This window comes from Trichosurus vulpecula, chromosome 2 (assembly GCF_011100635.1).
Source record: "Trichosurus vulpecula isolate mTriVul1 chromosome 2, mTriVul1.pri, whole genome shotgun sequence".
In the NCBI taxonomy this organism is placed as follows: Eukaryota; Metazoa; Chordata; class Mammalia; order Diprotodontia; family Phalangeridae; genus Trichosurus; species Trichosurus vulpecula.
In genome coordinates, this window is record NC_050574.1 from 69,162,457 (window position 1) to 69,177,012 (window position 14,556).

At 49.4% G+C, this 14,556-nt stretch overlaps 1 protein-coding gene across 1 annotated transcript; it reads left to right on the forward strand.

Moving 5' to 3' along the window:
* Window positions 1-2,288: 2,288 nt before the first annotated feature.
* LOC118840280 (endothelin-2-like) lies at window positions 2,289-11,929 on the forward strand. Its single transcript, XM_036747757.1, has 5 exons — window positions 2,289-2,352; window positions 4,127-4,274; window positions 7,352-7,477; window positions 9,531-9,638; window positions 11,669-11,929. The coding sequence occupies exons 1-5, from the start codon at window positions 2,289-2,291 to the stop codon at window positions 11,763-11,765; spliced, it is 543 nt and encodes a 180-aa protein (XP_036603652.1). The 3' UTR covers window positions 11,766-11,929.
* The last annotated feature ends 2,627 nt before the right edge of the window (window positions 11,930-14,556 follow it).

Sequence of the window (14,556 nt, forward strand, 5' to 3'; positions counted from 1 at the left end):
TCTAGGGGATGAGTCTGGGAGTGAGGAATGATCTTTGTCCTTCAGATCCTTCCTTTTCAGAGAAAGTCATTCAGACAGTATATCTTTTCTCCTTAGCTCAAGTCTTCCCAAAGACCATTATAAAGACAGCCGTGGCATCATTTGGTGAGTAGGGGGAATCTGGAAACCTGGATCTGATTCTTGGCTCTGGCACTTACCAGTGGTTACCTAACCTCTGCTGGCCTCAGTGTTGTCATCTCTAAAATGGGAATAATAATCTTTAGTCCCTCCCTCCCAGGACTGCTGCAAGGAAAGAGCTTTAAGCCTTAAAGAATTATAGAAATAAAATTCTTTCTTCTAGGCTTCATGCAAAAGCAGACCTCAACCTTTCCTTCTGAACTGTAGATGCCAATCTCTTCTCTTAGGAGACCTAGATCTGATGTTGCTTTGCTGGAAGCCCTCCATGTAGGGCTCTTGGCCGGCTGCAGAAAAATTAATAGGGCAAAATTTTCTGAGGATAACCTTGAAAATCTGACTTCCCCCAACCTAGCCCTAGGCCTCCCTCTCCCTTTCCTGCAGCCCCTTGGGGTTTCACTTTTTAGCCTTCTCTTATAGCTCCTCCTCTGTCCTGTAGACAGAACAGAACATCCTCCTCTTCTCCCTGAAGCTCCCCACCCCCCAACTCACCTCTTCCTCTAGATTCCCTTCTCTCCTTCATCTCCTGCCCTTTTAAGTTCTCTCTCTTCTTTTACACCCTTCCCCAGCCTTTCCTGACAATTCTCTTCTCTCTCCAACAAGCCCTCCTTCCCCCACCCCTCCCTGGCCCCTGCCATAGCTGAGGCAAATTGAGAAAGTTTGAACTAGAAAGGACCTCAAAGATTTTCCAATCCTCTCAATTTAATTCAACAAACAGTGATTTCCTGGCATGTGCCAGATGCTGTTCTCAGCCCTAGGAGAAAGAAGATGAAAAACAATATATTCCTTGCTTTCAAGAAACTTACAATCTAATAGGGTGGCTAGGACACTTTACAAATTGAGAAACTGAGGCCCAGAGAGAAGCAGTGGTTTGTATAAAGGCACATGGGCATTAGAGCTGGCCTCTTGTCAGTGGGAAGGGAGCCAAGCCTCCTTACTCTCAGATCAGTGTTCTTTCCACTAGTGAGGGAATGTTTTAACTTCCTGAGGGACGCTCTGAAAGAAGCCTTTGCTTTACAGATCCCCAGGGTCCTTCCTGAAGCCCTGCCCCTTCATCATCTGAGAGGAGGTTTTCCCCCATCTACTTTCCTCACCCTCTCCATCTCCCAATCACAGGATTAGGGAGTGTGTCTGAACTGGGAAGGTTCTTAGGATACAGAACAAAGAAAGTCAGAGCTGAAAGAGACCACTAAATCAAGGATTCTTCATTTTTCTATGTGTCAAGGTTCCCTTTGGCAGCCTGGTGAAGTGTATGGATCCCTTCTAAGAAAAATACAGAGAATTACAGAGCCAAAGGTTAGGGAAAATAAGGATTTTTTCCCTTCAAGTTCATAAACCTCCTGAAATCTATTCCTGGATCTGGAACCCCTTGTCTCAGAACACAGAGTGTCAGATCTGGAAAGAGTCTCAGAATCTACAATGTTAGCTATAGAAGGGACCTTGGAATCTAAAAAGTGGAACATTAGAAGGAACCTTACATTTAGCATTTAGCAGGCCAAGCCTGGGAGAGACCTTAGAACATGTAAATAGAAAGTCAAATCTGGAACGGTTCTTAGAGATCATCCCACTCAACTCCAGCACTTGACCAGTGAAGAAACTGAGGCTCAGAGTTCCCAGGGTCCAGTGTGTCTCAACAGATCTTTTTGGAAGTCCCATGGGCTTTTCAGGACAAGTTCGCTGCCCTGCACCCCCACCCCGGGGCCTCCAACCAGCATGTGGACAGATCGGTTGGTGAGCCAGGGTGCACGGGGAGGTGCTGAGCTCCTGGGGCCCAGGGCGCCAGGGAGCCTAGGGAAGGAGAGGGGAAGGAGGGGAGGGAAGGGGAGGCGGCGCGGGCTGGGTGAGCTGTGGTGCTGGAATGAGCCCGGTGGGAGGGGAAGGAGGGGGGGCTGCCCGGACTGGCTCGAGAGCCAGGTTTGCAGGGCGAGCCCCAGCCCACGGCAGGGGCGGGGCGCTCTCCCCGCACGCGCGGCTATAAGAGACCGAGAGGTGCAGCCTGGGCGCTCAGAGAGGGCTCCTGGCTCTGAGAGTGACAGGTGGCTGCCGTCAGTCCAGCCTGCCAGCCGCGCTCTCCCTCCAGATATCTCGTTCCCAGTGCTGCTCCTGGCTTCGCCATGGTCACCCCGTCTGTCCGCTGGTGCTCCGTGGCGCTCACCCTACTGTTCGTCCTGCACGAAGGTGAGATCCGGTTCCCAGCTCAGCACCCAGGAGAGGCACCGAGCCTGGGAACCTAGCCTGTGATCCCCGCAGCGCCCTGCCCCCCTCACCCCTGGGCCCTGCGCCTCTCTGCATGCGCCTGGTTCTCGCCATCCCTGGTGATCAGAGATTCTCCCTGACTCCGCACCCGCTGTGTCTCTCTCTGCCTGAGTTTCTCTCTGCGTGTCTTTCTGAAGCTCTCTGTGCATGTGGAGCTGCTGCCCGTCGGTGCATCTGCGCCTGTCACTGTCTATGCATCTGTCTTAGTCCGTGTTTGTCCCTGCATCTGTCTCTGTCTCTGTGTGCCCCGTTCTCCTAGCGTGTCTGCGCATCTGTCCGTGTGTGTCTCTGTGCCTGTCTCTCTCTGTCTCTGCATCTGTCTCTGTCTCTGTGTGCCTCGCTCTCTGGTGTCTGCACATCTGTCTCTGTGTGTCTCTGTGCCTGTCTGCATCTGCCTGTCTCTATGTCTCACTCTCTCCCTGCCTGCGCATCTGTCTGTGTGTCTCCTTGCCTGTCTCTCTGGGTGTCTGCATCTGTCTGTCCCTGTGTTTCACCCTCTCTTCCTGTCTGCGCATCTGTCCGTGTGTGTCTCTGTGCCTGTCTCTCTGTGTCTCTGCATGTCCATATGCTCTTTCTCTGTGTCTACCTGTCTCTGGCTGTCTGTGCATCTGCCTGTATTCGCTGGTCTCTTCTCCCTTTATGTCTGTGCATCTGTTGTCCCTCCCCGGCTGTTCGTGCTCCGATTGTCTCAGTGTCTGGCTCTCTCCTACTGTCTTGATTGCATTTTCTATCCCACTCCACCAGCCATAGCTGCCCCTTGCTTTTGCACCCTTGCTTTGATCTCCCTTCATAAATTAATCTCATGAGGCTGTAATCCAGCCTTCTACTTACAGGGACTCCCTTGGGACTTTAGCAGCCTACCACTTGAGTGGCTGGGAGAATAGGGACCACCTAGTCTAGCACAAGGTCCCAGGGCTCTGCTTCCTCTTGCACCCTTGTGGCCAGTGCACAAACTGGGGGTTGGGGAGGGGGAGAATGCAGCCCTGGGAAGAAGCTGGGGCCAGCAGTGATGCCGCACTGGAGTGTCCATTTGCATAGAATGGGCTGTTCCCTGATCCTGGCCAAAGGTTCTTCTGAGTGCTGTGTGTATGCATGAATGCATGTAAAGATGTGTGCCGGCAAGTGAGTGGCCAGCCACCCCCTCCTTCCTGGATGCTCATGCAACAGGCATCAGCAATGCCTCCTTCCCTGGGGTCTCTTGCTGCCTGCTTCCTGGTCGTAGGTATTGCATGGGTGTTACCCCTTCCCTTAATGTTTGGGGCTGTGGCATGAATTTCTAACTTCCTAGATTATGCAAGGGAGGGCCTTTATAGCCCTGACAGAGCCGGCACATTGCTGGCTGCTACAATAAGACCTGCCAGGCAGGCCGGGATGGCCCTAATCCTCTGCAGGGAGGCTCCAGCCCCGTTTACATTCCAGGGGTGGCTAAGGGAGGAGCCACCACACCTGACCCATTTCTCCTGGAGAGACATGGGTACAGTAGAAACAGTCCTGTTTGGAGGCAGGTCGTTAGCTTGGCAAATAATGGTGGACAAGGCATGGACCCTACCTAAACTGCCTCCTCCTTGTAAAATGAGAGAAGTAGTACTCCTGCTCCCCAGTCCGGGGGTGACTATGAGGGAAGCACTTTGGAAACTTTGCGCACCATAGACATGTGAGTTGTTGTTCTTCTCCAATCCTTGGTTTGCTTGTGTAGGGAAGGGCCATCTGCCTCTGGGATCCGCACCTGCCGCAGGAGCCCGAAGCAGCCACTTGCGCATCAAGCGATGTTCCTGCAACAGCTGGCTGGACAAGGAATGTGTCTACTTTTGCCACTTGGACATCATCTGGGTGAACACGCCAGGGTAAGTGGGCACCCGTGGCAAGCTGGTGAATTTGGATGATGCTTTCTTAACTGTGTGAGGGTCGGGATGGAGAGGCTAGAGAGAGCCATGGCTCCCATTGGGATCTGGCCTTTAGATCAGGCTTGCTTGCTGGCAGATTTTTATTAAAGAAGAAAAAAGCCAGAAAGAGTCCCAAAATTCAAAGCCCCAGAAAATACTACTAATACTACTGCTACTAATGCCAACTCTTACTTCTGTGGCATTTTTCTCACAATGCTCCTTTGAGGTAGATACTGTGTGGGTGATTATCCCTACTCTATGGGAAAACCGAGACTCAAATCATGGCTATTCAGTCAAAGGACCTGGGTTCTAATGCTGTGCTACTTACTCTCTGTGTGACTTTGGGCAGACCACTTAACTATGCTGAGCCTCAGTTTCCCCATCCGTAAAATGAAAAGGTTGAACTAAACGAGCTCTGAGGTTCCTTCTAGTTCTAAATCTTTGACCCCTGATCTTAAATGTCAGGGCTGGGGTTCAAACTCGGGTCTCCGGACTCCAAGCTCAGGGCTTTTTCTATTTTACCCCACTGAGGTAATAATGCCAAGAGTCCAGAGACCTGGGGTGTGGATCGACTACATGCTTGAAGTTTTGACCTTGGGCAAGTCCATTCCTTTCCAGGGCCACAGTTTTCTGATCTGTAAATAATAATCCTAGCATATAATTAATACAATTAATCATATTAATAATAATAGCTAGCGTATATATATATCACTTTGAAGTTTGCAAAAAACTGAACATATATTATCTCATTTGGTCCTCACAACAATCCTGCAATGTAGGTGCTCTTATTATCCCCATTTGTACAGTTGAGGAAACTGAGGCAGACAGTTTAAGTGACTTGGACAGGGCCACATAGCTAGCAAGTCTGAGACTGGATTTGAACTCAGGTCTTCCTGAATCCAGGTCAGTGCTCTGTCTATAGTGCTCTCTAAATAAACAAGATGAACTCTGAGACCCATACCTGCTGGGACAGTCTAGGATTCTAAGTGGCTTTCTTCATATTTACAAAAGGCAGTCTTTACCACCTGACCAAGAAGGAGCTCTTAGCTTCCATATAGATGGATGTTTAATCCCAGCCCAAATCCTTTTACTGCTGGACAGTGTCCTTGCCAGTCCCTGCTTGCTATCTAAGTGACTCTGGCTACATTGAATGCCAACTTTGTGGCTAGAAAGTGCCAGGCCAGTTTCTGTGGGTCTGTGAGCTATGAGAGCATGGCTTCTACCCCACTACTCTGAACCAGACTTAACACTACTCTGTCCTTTCTTTGTCCCACCACGGGCCATGGAATTCATACACACACAACAACACATACACGCGCATGCATGCACACATGCACACCAGACACACACAAGCACAACACATGCACACACAAACACACAGAGACACACATACACATAGACACACATGTACACATATGCAGAACATACATACACACACCACCATCTTGCAAAATGTAGTGACTGTCTCCCAGCCCAGATTGGCCCAGCCCTTACTGTGAGAAAGCCAGCCCTGTTCACTGCCCATTCTCCACCCACAGCCAGCTCACTGCCAGCCCAGCCTGGGCGACCTTGCTGCCCCACGTGACTCTGTTGTCTCTGCCCTGGCAGACCAAACAGAGGCCCAGCACCCTGGGTGTGGGCTCACCTGGGTTGCCAGGAGTTCCCTCTTTGCCAGGGTGAGAGCTGAGAGAGAAACTCGGCAGGGAACTTGGCTGCTTTCTTTCCGGCAGTAATGAGAAGGCAGAGCCCTGTCTGTGAGCCAGCATGCCCCACCGGAGGTGGGTTTGGGAGAGGTGCTGAATTGCTGATTCTCCCTTCTGTGCACCGGGGAGAGGGTTGGCCTGGGGCTGCTAAATCACTGTTATCATAATTAATCAATGCTTGATTGATCGGTGACCCTTTGCGTAATTACTGCACCTCCCTCCCCCACCCCAGCAGATGATAAGGTTACGCTAGGAGCCCTGAATCACTAGAAGGCACAGACTGGCAAGCCAATGTAGGCAAGCAGCCCCTGACCCCTGACCTGAGCCTGCTGGGGAAGGTGGCCACCCACGAGTTGGAGAATGCTCTCAAATATAGCCTGGGGCAATGGCTGGGGCCAAGCCTGGGCTCCCTCTGCTGTTCATAGAATGCTTGAGGCTCAGAGCTGTCAGTACTCTTAGAATAGATCTGGGTTCAAATCCATCTCAGATACTTCCTACCTGATGCCTTGAGCAACTTAACCTCAGTTTCCCCATTTGTAAAACAAGGGGATTGGATGAGATGAACCTCTAAGGTCTTTTCCCTCTCTAAACCCAGGATCTAGCCTGCCTCTCCCCACTGCACTGATGAGAATACTGAGGCCCCAGAGAGTCATGTGGCTCATCCGTGGTCACACAACTAGTCAGGGTCAGAGCTAGTAGTCGATTGCCCAAGATTCTGAGGCCACTGATCTATCCCCCTGGAATGTAGAGCTGGAAAGGCTCAAAGCCCATCTAGTCTAATCCTTTCATTTTTCAGAGGAGGAAATTGAGTCCAGGGGACATAAAATGAGTTCAAATCCCACCACCACGAATTACCTGTTACCTGTGTGACTGACTTTGGGCAAGTCATTTAAACTCCTTGGGCCTTGGTTTGCTCATCTGTAAAATGAGGTTTGGCTAGATAGGATCTGATCTCCTTCCATGACCCTATGACCCTCAGATAATGCAGGGAATAAGCTCCAATGTAGGATTTGAACCTTCCTCTCAGGTCTTTGCCCCAATACCCTCAAGCCCTCTCCACTTCCTGTGTGCCAGCAGGGGCCCAGGGAAAAGGAAGCCTGAGCTGGGTGGAGCATGGGTTAGAGAGTACTTTCCTGAGCTTGGGAGGTATCTATGCCCTCTTTACCTACCTGTTTCCGACTAGAGGCTTCCTCCATTCTCTTGGCTCCCCTGCTGGCAGCCACCTCAGGGTGCTTTGTCAAATCCCTTTACTCACAGAACCCTGGCTTACTGGATTGTCACCCTGTCTCCTCTCCCTCTCATCTTCTCTTCCTTCCCCTTCTCCCGTGCTAACAGACAGACCACTCCTTATGGCCTGGGAAACCCGCCAAGGCGACGCCGCCGCCGAGCCCTGAGCAGGTGTGAATGTGCCAGCTCCAGAGACCACACCTGTGCCACCTTCTGTCACCTTTCTCAGCCAAGGTGAGGGCCTGCTGCAGGCAGGGACCAATACCGGGGTGCTCTGGGCCTCAAAGCTGAGAGCGGGGCTGGACTCTGGAGGCCAGGGGAGGGGCTCACCTCACAGAGCTGAGGCACCCTTCTGTACTCAACGGCAGAATCTTCTCTATCTGGCAGCCAGGAGCTGTCCTATCCTCCACAGGCTGGCCCTTAAAGGCTGCAGGGTTCTTGTTAATACCCTATTCTGGAAGTAGGGAGCCTAGGTTGAATATTAGCCTTAGCAAAGGTCAGGCCACATCCGGGTGGGGGGGGGGGTTGGGACCCAGCTTCCTCAGCAATGACTTCCTGGGCTTTTATAGGTAGAAACTGGGGGATGGAGTTGGGGAGAGAATGTGGGGAGCATGTCAAGATCTCCTACCAGATCTGATGAGCAGCCTGAGGCTCAATGGCAAGGGGAGGGATCCGGGCAGGCTTCTCATCCCAAGTCCTCCACTTAGCGGTGTGACCTTGAACAAGTCACCTGACCCCTCTGAGTGGATGAAGCTAATAAGCCCCATCTGTCTCACAAAGATGCTGCAGGGAGGAGGTTGTCGATGATAATAAAGAACCACAACGACAATAAGTAACAGCAGCTAGGTGATCCAATGGAGAGAGGGCTGGGTCTGGAGTCAGAAAGAGCTGGGTTCAAATCCAGCCTCAGACATTCACTAGCTCTGCGACCCTGAGAAAGTCGCTTAACCTCTGTGTGCCTCAGTTTCCTCATCTGTAAAGTGGGGATAATAGCATCTACCTTCCAGCGTTGTTAGGCGGATCACATGAGACACTAATTGTAAAGTGTTTAGCACAGTGCCTGACATACAGCAAGGGTATAAATGCTAGTTATTATTATCATATAGCATTTATATAGTGCTTGAAGGTTTGCAGAGCACAGTAGCCCTGGGAGGTAGGTGCTATCACTACCCCCATTCTATAGATGAAGAAATTGAGGCTCAGAGGGTGACTTGCCAAAGATCCCATAGTATGTCTGAGGCAGGATTGGAACTCAGCTCTTCTTGATTCTAAGTGTAGCATGATCTCCACTGTGTGCGAAGGCTAGAAACGCCCTCTATTACACAAATGAATGGTCATCGAGGTCCTGGGGATCTTAGAACTGTTAGCTTTTTCTGCCTCCTCCAGGAAGTCCTCAGGAGCCTGTGGTAGAGGGGTGGAGAGTTTGAGGAACAGGTTGCTTAGGACATACAGTGCACTCTCATGAAGAGTCCTGGGCCAGGAGTCAGGAGTCACTCTGACCCCTAGCTCTGTTACAAGCTCTTCTGAGGCTTCATGCACCCCACTGATGTTCTGTGACTCAGTTTCCTCATTGTAAAACAAGAAAAAGTCAAGTCAATTTAAACCAACGAGCATTTAAAAAACAACCATGTAGGGTCGCATGTTAGGGGCTGATGGAGGAGTAGATCCTCCCTGGGCACTGTTTCGGGCACCTGAAAGGTCACAGAGCTGTTTCTGACCATCTCTGTTACCGCATTACAAGATTGGAGATTTAGAGCAGAAAGGGATCTCAGAGGCCAGCTAGTCCAACCACCCGTTTTACAGATGAGGGAATCAAGGTCCAGAGAGGTTAAGTGAATTGCTGAAGGTAGTAAGTGGTAGGAAAGGGATTTGAACTCACTTCTGCTGACTTCAAATCCACTACTCTTTCTCTCCTGGAGAGAACACGCAGATCAATTGGCCTAGGGGAGGCAGCCCATGCCGGATGCTGCCTTTGTTGACAGATTATGGGAAGGATAAGGAATGACCTTCCTTTTTTAGAAACAGAAAACAGATTCTTGATTCCTGGTAACTCAGGGTTTCCTCCTTCTCCCTCTGCTCCCCTCCACTTCCCAGTGAATACACACACACCTGGGACGGTTCTCAGGTGCAGGGAAGCATTCAAGTGTTCTGGGTAGCCAAGGGCTGGAGCTCCCAAACTGCCTGACCTGCCCAGCGCTAGGGCTGCCCCTGGTAGTTCCCTGGTGAACTAGGCCTGATGCTAGGTGTCCCTAGCACGAACCAGTCACACGGACCCTCTCTCCCTCAGGTACCTTCTGGCTAAGCCAAAGATGCCCTCCCACAGCCAGCCCTCAGCAACGCCTCTGCTTCAAGACACAAGGGCAGATACAAGCAGCAGGCTCCTCAGGGCACTAAGGTGAGTTCTGATGGTCCTGCTTGGCCCAGTTCTGGTTGGCACATCTCCAGCTCCATGAGCAGTCTGACTGCCAAGTTTTGGGAAGGTCACTGGGTCCAGAGAGGGCAGAGCAGAGATTAGCTCATAAGGGACTGGATGAGGGAACCAAGAGGTGTTGAGCCTGAGGAAGAGGAGATTTAGGGAGGCTGTGAAAATGTCTTCTAGTATTAGATGGGCTCTCATGTGGAAATGAATAATACTAGCATTTATTTAGCACTTTAAAGTTTACAAAGTGCTTTACAAATATTCTCTTATTTTTCCTTACAACAATCCTGGGAAGGAAGGACTATTATTCCCCAGTTCACAGATGACACAACTGAGGCTCAGAGCAGTTAGGTGATTTGCCAAAAGCCACCTAGTTATGTAAGTTTCTGAGGCTGGGTTTGAACTCAGGTCTATCTTGACTCCAGGTCTAGGGCTTTATCCACTAAGCCACCTAGCTACCATGGAAAGTAGATGAGATTTGTTCTGCTTGGCCCCAGAGAAAAAAACTGGGAGCAATGAGGGGAAGTCTCCCTTTTAGAGATGGCTTTTCAGTCAACCGTAATTTTTAGCTATTTCCCCCACATGCCACAAAATTATTTCATATATATAACACATGTATGTATATCTAGTGTATATGTATATATACATATGTATATCTACAGACATGCTTTGTAAATACACATATGTACAAGTGTAGATAGATAAATAACCATATATAGTATTCACATTTTCGTGTACAGGTTATAGGATCGCCCAGATGATATAAGCTCCCTGAGGGAAGTCATGCCCAGTTTTGTCTTCGTATCCCAAGTACCTTCACAGTTCTTAGCACATTGTAGTAGGAACAACAAATGCTTTTCCAATTAAATTGAAATGGCAGACAGGCAGGAACTAGGTCTATACAATAATTTTTTTTAATTCCTAAAAAAACTCAGTCCTAACAATTTGAGCCATTCTAAGACTGGGGTGGCTCAGGAGATGGTGAGCTCTCCATTTCTGGAGCTATTCAAACTAGGTTTGGATGACCACTTGTTGAGAACGTTGTAGAGGAGATCTGTCTTCACATCAGACTAGTTGGCCTCTGAGATTCTGTGGTTCTCTTCAATGACTTGTTAATTTTCCTTGGCTATCCGTCCAGAGTTCCCATCATCCATGGGAACATGTCAATTTAATTGAATTTGGCAAACATTTATTAAGCTCATTGAGGGCAGGTCTTTTGCCTCTTTTGGTATCCCCATTTCTCAGCACAGTGCCTGGAATATAGTAGGAGCTTAATAATGTTCATTGAACTGAATTACCTATTAGAGCTAGGTATAGAGACAGCTGTGGTGTGGATACAGCACTAGCCTTGGAGTTAAAAAGAGTGTGATTTGGTCCCATTTCTGATAAATTCTGGCTCTGTGGCTCTGGACAGCTCACTTAACCTCTCAGTGGCCCCAGACTCTGAATTTCAGAGTGATTACCGATCTGTATTGATAGAGAGGGTTTCCTCATCTCAGGGATCCCTACACCAATGAAATGATGCATCCAGCCCAAAAAGAAAAAAAAATCTAGGCACAAGGGGTTAAAAGAAAGAAAGAAAGAAAGAAAAGAAAAAAAAAAAAAAGAAAGAAATAGTCTCTGCCCTCAAGGAACTTCTCTTTAATCCAAATTCCTAAATTTGGCATTCAAGGCCTTCCATAATTTGGCCTTAAACAGTCTCTCCCATGTTATCTCCCCTTGCTCCTCTTCTTGTATCTTCATAGTGATATTGATGGAGAGAAGGCCCACCTCAAATCCCACCTCATGTTCACATAGTTAGGAAACGTCCCAACTCAAGCCTATGCTCCAGTTGTGACACTTAGCCATGTGAGCTTGGGTCTAACATCCTCTTGGGAAGACTGGCTTCAGACCTCACTGCCTTTATAGGTAGGGCCTTTCCCAGAGTTGAGTTTATGATGTTCTGGTTGTACTGTTTCCAAGGCCTGGGTGTACAAATTCTAAGGCAAATTTCTTTCTATTCACAGGGACATTGCCAAATCCCGAGTCCACTTAGCTCAGTGGCAGCGCAAGTCTCCTGGAGGCTCCAGACCCAATCTGCTGTCTCAGAGGAGGAAGCGATAAAAAAAGAAGAGAGCAGCATTGGCCTGAAGAACCCCAGGCTCTCAAGGACTTCCAAGCTCCTGGCCCAGTTAGATGCACAAAGGATGGAAGTTGGAGGAGCAGCTTGTGGGCATGTGGGAGAATGGAGTCAGGCGTAGAGGGTGAAGACAGTGCTGGACACTGGACACCCTGGCTCCCCACCTCCAACATGATGCTGCTGCTGGGACTGGCAGAGTCATGGGGACCCTAGAACATCTCACTCGTCCTGGGCGACTCTTAGAGGGGTCCATGGTGGATTGTGCAAACTCATGGGGTACACTTGGACAGTTTGGCTGGAACCCCAAAGTCAGCCCAGCCTGCAGCAGGAAAACCTACCCTGGAGTGTTATTTCTCCTCCTTGCTCTTCTTCCAACGTTTCTCATCAACCAAAATGCTTTTCTGCCCTGTGTTCCTTATTTCATTCCTTCAGAGGACTATTTGATATAGTGGAAGAAGAACTCATGTGGAATCAGAGGACCCTGAATTCAAATCCTGACTCTAGTACTTACTAACTGTATAATTTTGGGGCAAATCCCATTCCCTCCTTGGACTCTAGCTTCTCCTTCTGAAACATCAAGGGGGTGGGGTGGGGGTGGACCAGATAATCGCTAAGGCCCCTTTCAGCCTTAGATCTTCTATCCTACTGAGGCCCTACTGTGTCTAACTCCCTTTGTGCAGTGGGAGACACAGATCTAGGTATGAGACTCTGACCACCAGGAGTATACTGCCCTCTCTGGTCTAACCAGATCTTGCTTCCATCTTGATGTATCCAGTCCCAGCTATACCTCTCTATTGAGAGAGAGAGAAAGAACATCACATCACATCACATCACATCGCATAACATCATGGATGCTGAGTGAAGCCACTGAATCAGGGAAGTAACTTCAGCCTCAGCCCAGGATGTGCCTGACATTCAGGAGCAGCACTGACAGCTGTCCATCCTAGGCCCCTTTCCTCTTCACTAGGGGTAGCTGATTTCAGCACAGACTGAGGAGGAAGCCCAGGGCTGCCCTCTGAGACTCCCTTTAAAGGAATACAGCCCACATTCCATCCACCCATCTGTGTTCATTTAAAACTTCAGAGGAGGCTGGTAATGGGGAATGCTGGGTACCAAAGTCCCCCAGGGCCAGGAGGCCTTGCTTTTCCATCTGTCATGCATCCATTTCTCTATCCAGCACCTTTGCACAACTCTGTCCCTGTTTTGCCCTTCAAGACACTGTTACCTTTCCCTTAAACTAAACCAAAGACTGGCATGAAGTAAAAAGTGCCTTATCTCCTTCTCCCTGTATATAAATTATTTGTTACAGCACACAATCATTCCAAATATTTATTTTTTGTAAATGACTGGATTGTTTACATGAAAACTCTGTTTGTAATAAATATAAAAAACTTCGTGGCCTTTCTTGAGGTGAAGAGAGTGGGAGGGTGGAGGGAGGTGGTGAAAGAAGGACCTCACCTGGGTTACACTCAGCAAACATTTACCAGGGGCCTTCAGTGGGCAGGGTTCTGCCCATGCTTGGGCTGAGGGTGGGGGAGGAGGGAGCATCTGTACAAGCCTGTCCCTGGGAGCTCAAAATCAGGGATGAGGAGAAAGAATAACTAGGAACCCCTCCTCTCTCTCAGGTAAAAGCTATTGGTAGAGGGGCAGGGTATGGTTCAATGTCCAGGGGGCAGCCACTACAGTAGGAGCACAGTACAATTGTATCTGTAGTTGTGCCAGGAGGGGTGGATTTTGCCAAGAGGCTATCATTATCCCCATGGGGGTGAGAGAAGGTAAGTCCACAGGAGCTAGGCACGGCTATGAACTATGGGATAGGGCTAGGTGAGGGAGCTGGGTCACACTGTAAGGCACAGGCTGGTAGAGGACTCTGAGCTGGCAACTGGGGTCTTGGGAACTCCACAGGGAAGAAAATGTGGGTCTCCTCAACTTAGTGCCCTAGGACAAAGCCCTGGTGTCACCTTCCTAGTTACAGTTCTGATGAAGGATGAGACCAGGACATGCCTCACAGCAAGATGAGATGGTGTGTGAAGGGGAAGTATGTGAGACTGGGATGCGATGGAAACTCCACTGGTCTGGGAGTCAGGAAAACCCAGGGTGATCTTTATCTATTTGGAGCTATACTAAGTAACTTCAGGATTCCTCTAGTCTGGTCCCCTCCTTCTGGAGATGTGGCGAAGAGAAGCTTGTTGTGTTCACTTGCAAGTGAATTGGATTTAAGTGAGGGAGGGCTGTGGAGTCACCAGCCTCACTTTCTCCTCTAGAACCATCTGGGTCCAGCGGCCAGATATGGATAAGGACAACTGGAGATGGCCTTGCAAGGGAAGTTTAGGAACTGAGCCAAGCCCGAAGTAGTAGGTTAACTACTGCAGAGCCAAAGGTTGAACCCAGGCCCTGGGACTGCAAATCAAAATTCTTTCCATCCAGGCTCTGCCACTCTAGCTTCAAAATAACCTCAGGCAAGTTCCTTCCCCTTCTAAGCCTCAGTTTCCTCATCTGTAAAATAGGGGGTTTGCATGAGAGGATCTCTGAAGTTCCTTCTTTCAGCTCTTACAGTCTAGGAGAGGTACAAACAAAAGCGTGTTTTGCAAAGGGGAGGAGTCCTGGCAGATTGGCAGCCCAGGGCAGTAGACACACGTATTTATATAGTGTTTTCAAGTTACAAAGTATCCGTGCAAGCCCTCTAACCTGGAAACCAAAAGATTTGGGCTTCAGGCCCAGCATTATCACCAATTTGCTGTGCGACCTTAAGCAAATCGCTTCTGGAGCCTCAGT